Source organism: Globicephala melas, chromosome 5, assembly GCF_963455315.2.
Source record: "Globicephala melas chromosome 5, mGloMel1.2, whole genome shotgun sequence".
NCBI lineage: Eukaryota > Metazoa > Chordata > Mammalia > Artiodactyla > Delphinidae > Globicephala > Globicephala melas.
In genome coordinates this window covers 13,994,131-14,009,490 of record NC_083318.1, presented here as the reverse complement: position 1 = coordinate 14,009,490, position 15,360 = coordinate 13,994,131, and the positions used below count along the sequence as shown (strand labels likewise).

Below are 15,360 nucleotides of genomic sequence, written 5' to 3'. Positions count from 1 at the left end.
TATGCTATATTTCACAATAAAGAAGGTTAAAATGTTAAAAATAAAAACAAACAAAAATTGAAAGAACATGGGGTAGGGTGATATATTCTCATTTTACAGAGTGAGGATATAAGAGATTCTGTCTAAAATTGATGGAGGGAATTTCCTGGCAGCCCAGTGGTTAAGACTCCGTATTTTCACTGAGGAAGTCCCAGGTTCAATCCCTGGTCGGGGATCAAAGATCCCATAAGCCGTGAGGCATGGCCAAGTAAATAAATATAATGAAAAGTGTTTTTTTTGTTTTTTTGTTTTTTTGCGGTACGCGGGCCTCTCACCGCTGTGGCCTCTCCCGCTGCGGAGCCCAGGCTCCGGACGCGCAGGCCCAGTGGCCACGGCCCACGGGCGCAGCCACTCCGCGGCACGTGGGATCTTCCCGGACCAGGGCTCGAACTTGTGTCCCCCGCATCGGCAGGCGGACTCTCAACCACTAATGAAAAGTTTCTTTTAAACTTTTTAAAAGGGCTTCCCTGGTGGCGCAGTGGTTAAGAATCCACCTGCCAATGCAGGGGACACAAGTTCGAGTCCTGGTCCGGGAAAATCCCACATGCCGTGGAGCAACTAAGCCCGTGCGCCACAACTACTGAGCCTGCGCTCTAGAGCCCGCGAGCCACAACTACTGAAGGCCGCACGTCTACAGCCTGTGCTCTGCAACAAGAGAAGCCACTGGAATGAGAAGCCCGCACACTGCAACGAAGAGTAGCCCCTGCTTGCCGCAACTAGAGAGAAGCCGGCCTGCAGCAACGAAGACCCAACACAGCCAAAAATAAAATAAATTAAAAAAAATAATAAATTTATTTAAAAAATTAAAAAAATAAAATTGATGGAGTAGTAAGTAAACATTCAAATATGTGCCTTAAAGTAAACAGATAAACGATAAATATCAAAAATAGGGAGGAAAGGGAGGATGGGCTAATGTAAGTGTGCTCAATCCTCATGTTTTATAGCGGCAAGTCAAAATTTGAGAGATGGTGACTTTGGGGACTAGGACTCAGTGAGGTAGAATATTTTTTCCCATTATAAACACTATAAACAATATTGTACCATTTGGTTTTACCACATGATAGAGTAATTGGATTTAAGAAACAAAATAAATCACCGCAAGATATTTTTTTTAATATTTCTGAACAAGCTTAAGGAAAAAGAAAGGCAATATAGTGTAGTATATTGTTAAGCGTATGAATTATGGAGAAAATTGGGGCCAGATGGCTTGGGCTCAAATCTTTGCCTTGGCACTTTCTTAACTGTATGATCCTGGGCAAGCCATTTATCCACTTGGTTTCCTTGTCTGAAAATGGAGGCAATAATCATTTCTATTTTATATGGTTGTTTTGAGGATTAACACATGCAAAGCACTTAGAATAGTGTTAAGTATATGTGTGTTAATTATTAGCTACCATTGAGTATTTAATTCTAATAAATGAAAGATGAAGGCTGAAAATTAGTCAGTGGACTTATTAACATGTAGGTCATTGCTGATTTTAATGATATGATTGAGTGTGGAGTCAGAAACTGGACTGAAGATGAAGCAGAAAAGAAATAGAGATACATACTGAAGTGTCTATAGGCAAAATTGTCTCAGATTTATTTTAAAATACTGCAGGAGAAAACGACTGTGTGTGTGTGTGTGTGTGTGTGTGTGTGTGTGTAAGTTGTAGCAGGCAGAATAATGATCCTGTACAGATGTTCTAATCCTTGGAACCTGTGAACAGGTTACCTTATCTGGCAAAAGGGCTTTTGCAGATGTGATTACATTAAGGATCTTGAGATGGGGAGATTATCCTGGATTATACAGATGGGCCCAATGTAATCTTTTTTTTTTTAATAAATTTAATTAATTAATTTATTTTTGGCTGCATTGGGTCTTTGTTTGAGCGGGGGCTACTCTTCATTGTGGTGCGTGGGCTTCTCATTGCGGTGGCTCCTCTTGTTGAGGAGCACGGGCTCTAGGCATGCGGGCTCAGCAGTTGTGGCTCGTGGGCGCTAGAGTGCAGGTTCAGTAGTTGTGGTGCACGGGCTTAGTTGCTCCGCGGCATGTGGATCCTCCTGGACCAGGGCTCGAACCCGTGTCCCCTGCATTGGTAGGTGGATTCTGAACTACTGCGCCACTAGGGAAGCCCCAATCTAATCTTATGAATCCTTAAAAGTAGAAGAGGGAGGCAGAACAGAGGCGCAAAGGGAGATTTGACTACATTACAGAGGAGGTTGGAGAGATGTGATGTGAGAAGGACTCAACCAATAACTGCTGGTTTTGAAGATGGAGAAAGGGACCCCTGAGCCAAGGAATGTGTAGGCAGCCTCTAGAAGCTAGAAAAAACTAGCATCTACATAAAGGAACGAAGCTCTGACAACACCTTGATTTTATCCTGGTGAGTCCCCAGTTGGACTTCTAACCTACGAACCACAAGATAATAAATTTTTGTTGTTTAAAGCCACTAAATTTTTGGTAATTTGTTATGACTGCAATAGAAAACTAATACAGGGGTATACATAAATGAAACAAAAGTGGCAAAATGTGGTTAATTGTTAAAGTTGGATGATGGGTAAATGAGAGTTCCCTATATTATTCTTTCTATTTCTGTTTATATTTCAAAATGAAAAGAAATAATAAAAGAGATCTGCTTTGATGCACTTGGAGAAGTTGATGTATTAAATACCAAATATAGGGACTTCCCTGGCGGTCCAGTGGCTAAGACACCATGCTTCCACTGCAGGGGGCATGGGTTCCATCCTTGGTGGGGAACTAAGATCCCGCATGCTGCGCCTCAGGCTAAAAAATAGAAAAAACAAAAAACAAATATAAGTTATTATTTTTCAATGAATAATGTTACTATTAAATTAATTAGACTCTGATCTTCACTGATCTACATATCCCTTCTCTAATAGGCAAATATTGGTGGGAAGCCAGGTTTGGCTATCACAGAATCAAGAGCAATGGGGAGCAAGTACAGTTAGTAGCTATCTTCATGCCTGTCTACTTTATGATGGACAGATATGTCCATCACTACTTTGAGATGTTCAAATTCAGAAGACAGGACACTCTAATTTCAAGAAAATACTAGCGGGAATTACCTGGCGGTCCAGAGGTCATGACTCCTGCTTCCACTGCAGGGGACACAGGTTAGATCCCTAGTGGGGGAAGTAAGATCCTGCATGCCACACAGTGTGGCCAAAAGAAAAAATACTAGCAACACATTAATATATATCATATCCAATTATTTAGTAAATTTCTTAAAACACTCTCTTTTTAAATTAATTAATTAATTAATTTTTGGCTGTGTTGTGTCTTTGTTGCTGTGTGCGGGCTTTCTCTAGTTGCGGTGAGTGGGGGCCACTCTTCGTTGCGGTGCGCGGGCTTCTTATTGTCGTGGCTTCTCTTGTTGCGTAGCACGGGCTCCAGGCACGCAGGCTTCAGTAGTTGTGGCATGTCGGCTCAGTAGTTGTGGCTCACGGGCTCTAGAGCTCAGGCTCAGTAGTTGTGGTGCACGGGCTTAGTTGCTCCACGGCATGTGGGATCTTCCCGGACCAGGGCTCGAACCTGTGTCCCCTGCTTTGGCAGGAGGACTCTTAACCACTGTGCCACCAGGGAAGCCCAGCACTGTCTCTTTTCTATTATCACATACCTGTAGTAACAACAATAGCTAACATTTTGATAGTTTTTAACATCATGGACTAGGCAATGTATCAAGCATCTTACATATTTTAACTCTTCTAATTTTCACAAGAACTTTATAAGGTAGGTACCATTATTATCCCCATTTTATATATGAGAAAACTGAGTACATACAGAGAGCAATTATTCAAATATAAGCAAACAATTATGATCCTCTGAGCATTCACAGGCAATCACTTGAGTCATTTAACATGAATAATCGATCACATTCCACATAAGTTTTTTTATTAATTCCATCCTTCTTCCCAAAGGTAACCATTATCCTGACTTTTTTAAAAAATTATATTTATTTATTTTGCTGTGTTGGGTCTTTGTTGCTGCACGAGGGTTTTCTCTAGTTGCGGCGAACAGGGGCTACTCTTCTATGCACTGCCCAGGCTTCTCACTGCAGGGGCTTCTCTTGCTGCGGAATACAGGCTCTAGGCGCGCGGGCTTCAGTAGTTGTGGCTTGTGAGCTCTAGAGCGCAGGCTCAGTAGTTGTGGTGCACGGGCTTAGTTGCTCTGCGGCATGTGGGCTCTTCCTGGACCATGGCTCAAAGCCGTGTCCCCTGCATTGGGAGGCAGATTCTTAACCACTGCACAACCAGGGAAATCCCCCCTGACTTTTAATAGATTGAATTTTGCTCTTTTTGAACTTTATGTAAACTTAATTTTGTATAAATCGCAGTGTATTGGTTTGTGTCCTCCATCTTTTTTTTGTTTAACAGTTTAACATTATGTCTATGATAATCCCATTGTTTCTTATAGCTATAGTTTGTTCATTTTTCAAAGCTGTATGGTATTTCATTATATAACTATGCCACTAATATATTCTACTGTTGATGAACAGTTAGGTTATTTCCAGTTAAGGGCTATTATAAAGAATGCTGCTATGAACATTTGGTTCATGTCATTTGGTGCACAAATTACTGTTGGGTAGGACTAAAATGGCCAGGTCAGAGATATGTTCCTGTTCAACTATAGTAAATACTGCCCAACAGACTTCCAAAATGGTTGTGCTAATTTATATTATGAATGTATAAGAGTTCTCATTTATCCCCATCCCCATCAACAATTTTGCTAGTGTCAGACCCTTTTTTTAATCACTCTGGTGGGTTATAGTGTTTTCTCATTGTGGTTTTAATTTGCATTTTCCTGATTTCTTTTTTTTTTTTTTTTTAATGTGGACCATTTGCGGAGCACAGGCTCCGGATGTGCAGGCTCAGCGGCCATGGCTCACGGGCCTAGCCGCTCCGCGGCATGTGGGATCTTCCCAGACCGGGGCACGAACTTGTGCCCCCTGCATCGGCAGGTGGACTCTCAACCACTGTGCCACCAGGGAAGCCCCTCCCTGATTTCTAATAAGGTTGAACATGATTTTCATATGTTTATTCCCTATATTTTGATTCTCTCAGATGTTACACTCAGGGTATACCACCTACAGTTAATTTTCAATAATTTCTCCTACTTAATTACATGCTAAGAATACTAAGAAAATGAGGCAAAGTGCCTAATCCCACACTCCTACCTCAACCTCTATTAGTTACTCTAGGGAGAAATTTAGAACTTGATTTCCTTCTTTATCTTACTTCTCACAACTATTAGATCAGCAAGTCCTATTTCCAAAATGAATCTTAAGTCACTCTATTGCCATATGTGCTGCCACAACTTGAATCCAGACCATCAACTCATTCCTGGACTACCACAACCACTTCTTTTTCACAGTTTAGATTTTGCCACTGCCCATCTCCCTTCATTTTCCATACTGCAGCAACAGGGGTGTTAATTAATTGCTAAAACTTTTTGGTGTCTTCCTAGTGCTCTGAGAATAAAATTCAAACCCTGCCACATCTAGAAGCCCCTGCAGGTCTGCCTTAGGCCATCTCTCCAATCTCATCCCTACCCATGCTTTGTTTATTGTGTCCTAGCTACAGTCCTCTTAGCAGGCCTTGGTAAATACACTCCCACTTCTTCCACCAAGGAGCTTACACCAAGCTCCTTTCATTTTAACAGAATACTTGTCCCAACCTGTTCCTTCTCATCCTTTAATTCTCAGTTTAAATTTTACCTCCTTGATTTGTTTTCTTCATAATACTTATCAACAATCTGTAATTATTGAGTTTGGTTTTTGTCAGTTTCCTCTAATAATAGTAATAGTAATAATAATAATAGTTGTAGTGGTAATGATGGCAGATTTTAGTTATTGACCCTTACTATCTGCCAGGTATCACTCTATGAGTTTTATTTAAAAAAAAATTTTTATTTATTTGGCTGTGCTGGGTCTTTGTTGTGGCATGCAGGATCTTTAGTTGCGGCATGAGGGATCTTTAGTTGCAGCATGCAAACTCTTAGTTGGGGCATGTGGGATCCAGCTGGGATCCAGTTCCTCGACCAGGGATAGAACCCAGGGCCCCTGCATTGGGAGCGTGAAGTCTTAGCCACTGGACCACCAGGGAAGTCCCCACCCTATGAGTTTTAAATAAACTTACCCTTTTAATCCTCACAGCAACCATACAACTAGGTACAATTATTCTTCACACTTTACAGATAAGGAAACTAAATCACAGAGAGGTTAAATAATTTGCCCTCAGTTTTACTGTTAGGAAGTGGCAGAGCTGACATTTGAACCCAGATAACCTAGTTTCAGTTTAACCACTGTGCCACTGTCATTTTTTTAAAAACTGTATGTTACAATCTGTATGTACCTGTGTCAGGAAATTAATTTAGTGCTTTTTTAGAAAAGTAAAATGGAATAGATCACATGAGAATGTACTCATTTGTAAGGATATGTACTGGTTTGTGAAGCTTTTGGTTCAATTATATGCATCAAGTCATGAGGTGTGAAAGCTGCTGCACTATGCATTCTGCCTTTCTGCGTAAGTTCGTGAACTGACCAGTTCACTAGTGTATCCCCAGGGTCTAGCTCAGTCATGGGACCACAGTAAGCACTCAGTGAATACTTATTAATTGATTAAAATTAGCTATAATAAGTTTTAAGAAGGTGACAAAAACTTTTCGCTAATTTTTCTGTCAGAGAAACTTTATTTTTTCTAATGTCAACCACTGAAGTTCATTTGAACTTGAATTTAAAGATCTCATTTGTGTTGTGCCAGTATTCATAAAGCTATACTAATATTAAATATAACTGGATAGTGTGAAGAATTCAGAAAGGTTATTAATCCTTTGTATACCCTATTGTTTGAAAATCCCTGTTCTTTGAAAACTGGAAGAGAATTCCTTGAGCTTATGCTTTTAGAGTTATTTTTTTAAAAGATTAACTATTACTTCATTATTTGTGTTATTTCAAGTTATTGTAGAAGAAAAAGACTAAATAATGTGGCGGGAAAGGCAGACAGTGTTCAGTATCAATCCTAGCTACTACTGGCTGAGAGTTTTTAGACAAGACCCAAACTTTTGAGAGAGTTCCTATTCTGTTGAACTGGTGTATTAAAACCTACCTAAAAGTAGAGAAATCTACGACTTAGGAATGGCAATCTGGTTGAAAGGTAGCCTAGATTTGTTTTGGAGCTATGTTTACATGACAAGCACAGTGTTTTTACCTATTTGTATGATACAGATAAGTAAAAAAAGAGCAAAATTTTCTAGAGGTGCTTTTATTCTCACTTTAAGATTGAAGACATCAGTTGTATTAATCGAAGGGAAGGAGCAAAGCCTTTCAAACACACAGCACTGATCCTACCTTGAAGGTTAGAGATAATTGGAAGTATTTAGTACTTCTCTGAGAATTATCTCATAATTAAAGCAGTTATGATGATAAGCAGGGCCCAAGGCTCTGCAACTGGAGGAAATGATGTTTCAGTGTATCTAGTTTAAAAATCTAGTCTTTTTTTAAGAGTTATTTTAGGACTTCCCAGGTGGCGCAGTGGTTGAGAATCCGCCTGTAGAGCCCGTGCTCCGCAACAAGAGAAGCCACCGCAATGAGAAGCCCGTGCACCGCAACGAAGAGTAGCCGCTGCTGGCCGCAACTAGAGAAAGCCCGCGGGCAGCAACGAAGACCCAACGCAGCCAAAAAAATAAATAAATTTATATTAAAAAAAAATTTATTTTATAGGAAGTTAAAAAAAATCTCTGGGTTTAGTTTTATCTTCTCCTTGAACTGTAGGACTTTGAAATAGATTATATCTAATGCATTCTTTGAAACCTTTCTAGTATGCAGTACAGCTATCTGCACATTGGATTTTTACCAGCCGAACCTCAATTGCACTGGTAATAAAAACAAAGATCTTGATTGTTCTCTTGGGACTTCGATTTCCTGAGACACCAGGGGGAGGGGGAGGAGAAATGGGTTCAATCACCTGAAGACATATTAGCATACTCTAAACAGGAAAAACAAGATTCACCTTTTTAGAGGCTCATTTGAACATGTGATCATCAAGTTTGTATAATTTCTTTAGGTGTTTCATAACTTCTGAGGCCTAGAGAACCATTTTCTCTTTTTTGAAAAGATAACCCTATATCTCTGTTCTAGATTCCAGTTTTTCATTTTTTTTTTAAAAAAAGATCAGGCTTCTAACCTCAGTAATTCAGTAAAATTAAATCCACATATCCTGGTTAAGTCTATGGATTTAAAAGCAATAAAAATAGGCAGTATTATTGAGCTAAAGTCTTGGTAAGCATTTTACACATATTATGCAATCCTCACAATAATTGTATCAAATAGGTCTCAGTGGAGGCAGAGAGGCTGGCCAGTTAAGAGGTTGTAACAGTATTACAGAAGCATAAAGGCAGTTTGGAGTAGGGTGGTGGCAGTGGAGAAAGCAGGACTTTGTGACAGACACTTAGGAGGTACAATCAGTCTTGGTGAGTGTCTAGAACACTGCTTGGCAGATGCTTGAGATATCTGTAAATGAATGGATTATGGAGGGTGAGGGTTATATGGACTCCTAGGTTATATGGTGGTCCACTCACTAGGATTGGGAAAAGGGAAGAAAACCTGGTTAAAGGGGACTTCCCTAGTGGTGCAGTGGTTAAGAATGCGCCTGCCAATGCAGGGGACACGGGTTCAAGCCCTGGTCCGGGAAGATCCCACATGCTGGGAAGCAACTAAGCCTGCGAGCCACAACTATTGATCCCGCGTGCCACAACTACTGCAGCCCACGTGCCTAGAGCCTGCGCTCCACAACAAAGAGAAGCCACTGCAATGAGAAGCCTGCGCACCGCAACGAAGAGTAGCCCCCACTTGCACGACTAGAGAAAGCCCACGCACAGCAATGAAGACCCAACACAGACAAAAAATAAATAAATTTATTAAAAAAAAAAAACCTGGTTAAAGGATGTACCTCTCTCACATCCCTACTGATAATTGGCTTTCTCATCCCCATTGCCTTGATGGCAGTATTTTGAACCAATAACTTGTTTCTCCAGGCCAGATGGGGATCCTACCCAAGGGCAAATAATCCATAGGATGGATAATGATTTGTGTGATCGGGCTACAAAAAATAAAGTCTTTCTTCGATGATTTTGAACTAAGAAGCAAAGGAAGACTCTTGCAGAGTAGAGGCCAGATGACAAACTAACGGGGCTTCAGCAATGGCAAATTAGGTCAGTCAGGTTCCCATCAGATACCAGATGGAAAGCTCAAACTAAATAATTTGAAGAGAATTATTAAATTATTTACAGAGGTGCAGGTAAGAGTTGGGGAAACCAACAAGGGATAATGCAGTACCCCAAGGACTAGCAGTTATTACACTTAGGCCTGAAGAAGCAAAGGGAAGGATTAGAGATAAACTGTACAGAGAAGGTTCTGCAGTCAACCCTTGGTGACCCATCCTGGGGAATAAGGACTATGACCCCACTATCTTCTGGCCTTGAATCTCCTGCCGATACTTCCCACTACCTGAATCCATTGAGATACCAAGCAGAACAAGGGATTATCGTAGGTGTAATCTGGGAGGGTCAGCCCTCCCTGACACAGAGCAGGGAAGGGGTGGAGAACAGACACGGAGGGGCAAACAGAAGATAGGTGAAGTTGTTTCCAAGAGGCAGTTACGTGGAAGCAGGAGTTAGTAATATGTGTTTTAAAAAGGGAGAACAAATAGCCAACTCCCTTCACTGACATTAGTGGCACTGCACTACAGTGAAGATACCCAAACACCTACTGTCCAGTTCTTTGCAGACCTTTTGAGTACACATTTACCCTCCAGTTCTTCTCTCCTTGGAAGCACAACCCATTGCCAAGAAAGTCCTGTGTTTGGTCAATAAAGCATCTTTATGATTTTTCACTTAAAAAAAAAAAACCAAAACAGCAACAAACAAAACCACCAACCATAATTAGGTAGCCCATATGACTCTAACTTCAGGAACCATTCCAAATACCCTTTTTCTCAACTGAATCCACGTCTTTAATCCACGTGTATTTAAATAGATGGTAAAATAGAAAGTGTTCTCTGAGTCATGTGGAGTGTGAATTTGTTGCCAGGCTTTTGTAAAAGAGTCAAGCATTACCTGGCGAGACTCCAAAAGGCTGATTCTAGCAGGAAGAGCACTTAGTTGGTAGTTAAAAACACAGGGCTTCACCAATAAGAGAGCTAGAAAAGATGGCGCCTCTCTGGGAATACACTTAGAGGTGGAAGCACAGTGGAAAACAAGAAAGGTTTTATTGTTTTTAGTTGTAATGTGCGAATAGTTTATTAGCCCTAGGAAAATAAGGAATTTATGCCTAGTACAACTTTTGAGTAAACAAAAAAAGAAAGTATCTCGCGTTTAATGTGATTGAAGCAAGACTCATGGGAGGGGAGTCCTGTACACATTTGGCAGTCCTTAAAGGAAGCCAGGAGGGACCCATTGCCAAGTCCATACAAATGTCAGGTACAGATATTTTCAGGGGGTTGGGGGGGACGGTCCCTCAGGGAAAACTTTTTTCACCTAGGTGAACCCATTTTCGGCGACCTAGCACGGGAACAGAAACATCATTAACTCATAAATACACGCATATGAAACCAATATCACTCATCTGACTGCCAAGTAGAAAGCTCTCATTGCATTTTAAAAATCAAAATATATTTGTACCTTTTTAACATATATCCATTCCAGGAAAAAGTATTTGGAGCATGGTTAATTTGTAAACAAGTGTTCTCTACAAATTCAAAAACATGTGTATAAAGTAAACAACAAGGACCTACTGTATAGCACAGGGAAGTATATTCAGTATCTTGTAATAACCTATAATGGGAAAGAATCTGAAAAAGAATATATATATATGTATAACTGAATCACATTATAAAAAAAAGACACACAAAAAACCTCATAAAATTGTTTAAAAAGCCGGCGAAGTATTAACAATCTGTTTTACTCCATACGACTTTAGAAATACTTCGGATCGTGGTTGGGAATAGGGGCGGGGAAGTGCACTAATCCTAGTGCCGGGGCAAAGGTTTCATAACTTTACCTACAGATTACACTGTTTTTATTTTGGACGCGGCTCAATATTACAGGATGACCGCAGTGCCCCAAAGCGCCGGGGGAAACGTTTTCACGGGGAGACGCGACAGACGCAGGGGACAAGGTGGCTCGGTGGTGGTACCCAGGCCCATTCGGGAGCCGCCCAGCGTCGGTGGCCAAGATTACCCACCTCGCCAGGAGTCAACTGCACTTTAGGGCCTGGGGCAAAGCGACCCCACCGCCCGCCCCGAGCCACGTGCGCAGCACGCCCCGCCCCTCGCTCGCAGCCGGCGGAGCGAGGCGCGAGCCCGTCGCTCGGTGCGCGCCCCGCCCCTGCGCCCGCAGAGGGGGCCGCCGTAGCCCGCGAGCCGGGGAATCGCCCAGTTCGCTCTCCTTCCCTCTCGGCTGGCCGCTGGGGCGGGGCCAGCCCTCAAGCAGGGCGGCATCCTGGCGGGGTCGTCAGTCAACCACCGAGGGCGGCGGCCCGGCGAGGGCCGGAGCCGGTGAGCGGCCACGTCACGCTCCTCCGGGAGGCCCCGCCCCTGCTCCATCCTTTCGGACCGCCCCCTCCACGCCCCCGCCTCCGCCTCTGACCCCACGAGCAGTTACTGGCTCTGGGAGCGCGAGCCTACCTGACTCTGCTAGAGGTACTACAGCTTCGCGTTGCGGCGTTTGTGCCGCAGCCCGCGCCAAGTGAGGGCTCCCGGCCTCCGGCTTCGGCGCCCGGCGCGTGTTGGCAGGCTCGAGGCTCGCGCCACTGACGCGGGTTGGGCCGGCGGGCGGTTAGCGCCCCGTTCGACGCCGGGAGCTCCGCGGCCTGAGCCGACGCGGGCGGCCGGGCTCTCGGGTTCTCTTCCCCAGGCCGGAGCCAGTCAGTGTCCCGGCGGAGAAACGGGCAGCCGGGCTCCCTGGCCCCGGGCCGTCCCCGGCTGGGGCGGCTGGGGCAGGGGGACGATGTCTGCTCGCGCCCGGGTGCCCGCCGCTCACCCTCCGGAGGAGCGGCCCGCGGTACCAGCTGAGAGGGAGTCGCTGTCGGCCGCGGCGAGCCGGCAAGCCGGGAAGCTGCCCCCGCCCGAACGGGAGGGCAAGGAGGCGGCGAGGGAGGAGAGGAACGCGCTCGCCACCCGCACGGGGGCGCGGGGAGAGCCTTTGCCGGCGCCCGTGCTGGGACACAGCGTGCCTCAGGCGGCCGTGTCCGTGAAGCCCCTGGCGCTGCACCTGGCGCACAAGGCGCGCGGGCCGGGGGGGCCCTTCGGCTGGGAGCCGCCGCCACCGCTGCCTCGGGACCCGCCGGCCGAGGACGCCCGGGAGGAGGAGGCGGAGGCGGCAGGCTCTGAGGAAAAGCTGCCGCCGTCGCCGCCGCCGCTGCCGCGGAAGGAGAATCCCTGGACCAAAAAGCCTCCCCAGCACCTGTCCCCCGCCGGGACGGGGCCGCCGCCGCTGCCCCTACTGGAAACCCTGGAGGCAGGTCTGTGGTTCCTCTGCGGTGGGCACCGGGAGGGTGTGTGCCGGGGCGACTCGCGTGGCGGCGATGCTGGCGGGGGGCTGGGGGAGGGGCAGGCCTCCGTTCCCTGTCAGTCGGAGGTGTTTCGTTCCAAGGTGTCATTCACTCTGCCTGTTTACATAAATGGACATCTGGGAAGGGAGCAGCAGGAAGAGGTGGGACCTCGGGTTCTCCTTGGCTGGTGGGGCACGGCGGGGGTCACGGAGCTGAGCCGCTCGGCGGGCACAGCCTCAGTTATGTCTTAGCCCACGTGTTAGTGACATGGGACAGCTGACTTTAGGTAGGTGTTGCAGTTCATCCTATAGAAAAGTTTCTGTAGACTTTTTAAAAAGAGGTGAAGCCAGTCGGAGCAAGGGGGTTTATATGTTAAGTGGAAGAGCAATTGTGAATTTTTTATTGTGAAATAATTGGTAAGCTGAAAATTTCAGTGTTTTCAAAACCGTGCTAAGTAGTCATATTAAAAATGAGATGCTATACTGTAGTTGCTACTCAAAAGCTTTGAGTTTATGACTGTGGTGGAAACTGGTTGAAATGAAATAGGATAGTTGACGAGAGAGTGAATTGCACATTAGGTGAACAGTAGTCTTCTGACATTCAGTTAGCTCACCTCTCTAGGGGAGGTAAGATTATGCCACTGCATTTGAATGCTGACCAATGCAGTATGGCCCTTGGTGCTTTATTTTGGTTATAGCAACTGCAGGTTTTTTTTTTTTTTTTAGTTTAAGTGGAAATACTAAATAAACCGAAGACAGAAACCAGTATCTCCTAGTTTTGCTTTCTAATTAAATTGTAGTAAATTAATTGAACTTTTCATATAGAAATTACAGCTGTTTACGTACAAGTCTTCACTCTTCTTAAAAATTAAAGGTTAACAGTGGAACAGGGAAAATTCAAGCATGTTTACAGGGTTGTGAGGCTCAAAAGAGATAAAGGAAATGGTTAAATATAAGGTGATTGTTATAGACACACGTATTGCAGGTATAGAGGTATAGTAACATTTCTTCCAAGGAACTCCAACAGAGTGAGATAAGTGGTAATTGGTTTGCACAGTAATACTCAAATCATTTTTTATAATGCTGTGGTACAGTATAACTTTATTTAAACAAAAGTTATTTTACAGCTGAGGTCTGATAAATGGTTTTTAAATCATCATTCTTGATAAATCTTAACAGTTGCAGAAAAAGCTGCTTAAAATTTTGCTCTGAATTTAATACTGCCACCAGTCTCTCCTAGCTGCAAAGATCTATTTGTTTACTAGTATTAATAACTGAAGAGAACAAAAATCTTAAAGGAAAATCTCTATAAAATTTATCAAAGAGGGCTTCCCTGGTGGCGCAGTGGTTGAGAGTCCACCTGCCGATGCAGGGGACCACTGGGGTCCTTAATCTTTGTTGGAGATTAAGAACCAGGTGATTCTTGATGTATGGTGTGGTTCATGGGGTTTTTAATTTTGCTGATGTTTCTCTGTAGGCAACATTTCTGTTCTTGGAATCTATTCTGTGCCCTCAGGAATACGGTTCTTCATATGTGGAGTGCTAGAGGAACTTTACAGCCTCTCTGCAGTACTGACTCTATACTTCTACACAACTTCTATTAGTAATTGAATAACTTAGGTAACTTTCATAAGAGATTGTTGTGTAGAAATTCACAACTTAGGTTCTAGTCCAGATAGTGTTACTACCTAGCGAGTTGACTTTTGTGAAGATTTCTAGGCCTTGTAAATGAATGAAGTGGGTATATTTTCTTTCATTTCTTAATACCAGATTGCCTTCTATAACCTGGGTCTGCCGGCTTCCTATTTTCCTAAGCAAATTTGCAACCTCAAGAATAATGAAATGGGAGCAGAGGACCTTTAGGGTCCAGAGACCAGAGTAGGTGCAAACTAGGGGAGTGTTAAATTAGTACAATAATCTTATTAGTAGGAGGCCTATGTGATTTATCCTATAAACCAGGATATTCATGAGAGGGAAAGAGGATATTAATTATGCTGTAATAACAGAATTAAACTATGTTTTTCCTAACCAAACCTGGATTTACTGTCACTCACTCAATGAGGTACAGGAATTCCATCCATAAAATTTCACCAGAAAGTTTATTACCAGAGATAGAAACATAGGAAATGTAGGGAAGTATTTAAGGACTTGTAATCATGAATTTTCTGTTAGAACCTGCAGTTCTGACTGAACTGCAGGTGAGGCATTCTTCAGACCTTGTGACACACTTTCCTCCACTTTTGGGGTGATTTTGGCTTGTGTATTGCTGTTTCTGGTAATCCAGATAAGGTCCTCTTTTCAACCAAAGCCTGGCCCACAGGAGAGGCCTAGAATAGTGTCACTGCAGTTTTAAATTCCTGTCAGGAGACTGGAAAGAATTGTCCCCCAACCCTTGTTTAAAGTAGTTGTATTTATTTTGGAGACCTTTATTAAAATCACAGTACGGGATTTATGAATCACTTACCTGTACCCATGGTTACATTTTGCATATTAAAAATCAGTTTCTAATACAATTTTAATTCTTTTACACACAAAAACGATGTATAAAAATATTGATTTTGGGAGTTCCCTGGAGGCTTAGTGGTTAGGATTCGGTGCTTTCACTGCAGAGGCCCAGGTTCGATCCCTGGTCGGGGAACCATCCCGCATGCTGCGAGTTGCAGCCAAAATACAAAAAATAAAAATAAAATGATTTTTTTTCATCTTTTTCATCCTTAGTCTTCTTGACCCCATCAACCTTCTTTTCTCCAAGTGTGCTTCCCAGAAGCATCAAA

General features: G+C 43.5%; 1 protein-coding gene across 4 annotated transcripts in view; it reads left to right on the top strand.

The window, feature by feature from the left end:
• Positions 1–11,682: 11,682 nt before the first annotated feature.
• Positions 11,683–15,360, top strand: part of LARP1B (La ribonucleoprotein 1B) — a 134,508-nt gene continuing 130,830 nt past the window's right edge. For all 4 annotated transcript variants that reach the window (XM_060298946.1, XM_060298945.1, XM_030863874.2 and 1 more), the window contains exon 1: positions 11,683–12,557. In XM_060298946.1, the coding sequence (XP_060154929.1) occupies positions 12,044–12,557 (514 nt within the window). In that variant the 5' untranslated portion in view covers positions 11,683–12,043. The remainder of the gene's footprint in view (positions 12,558–15,360) is intronic.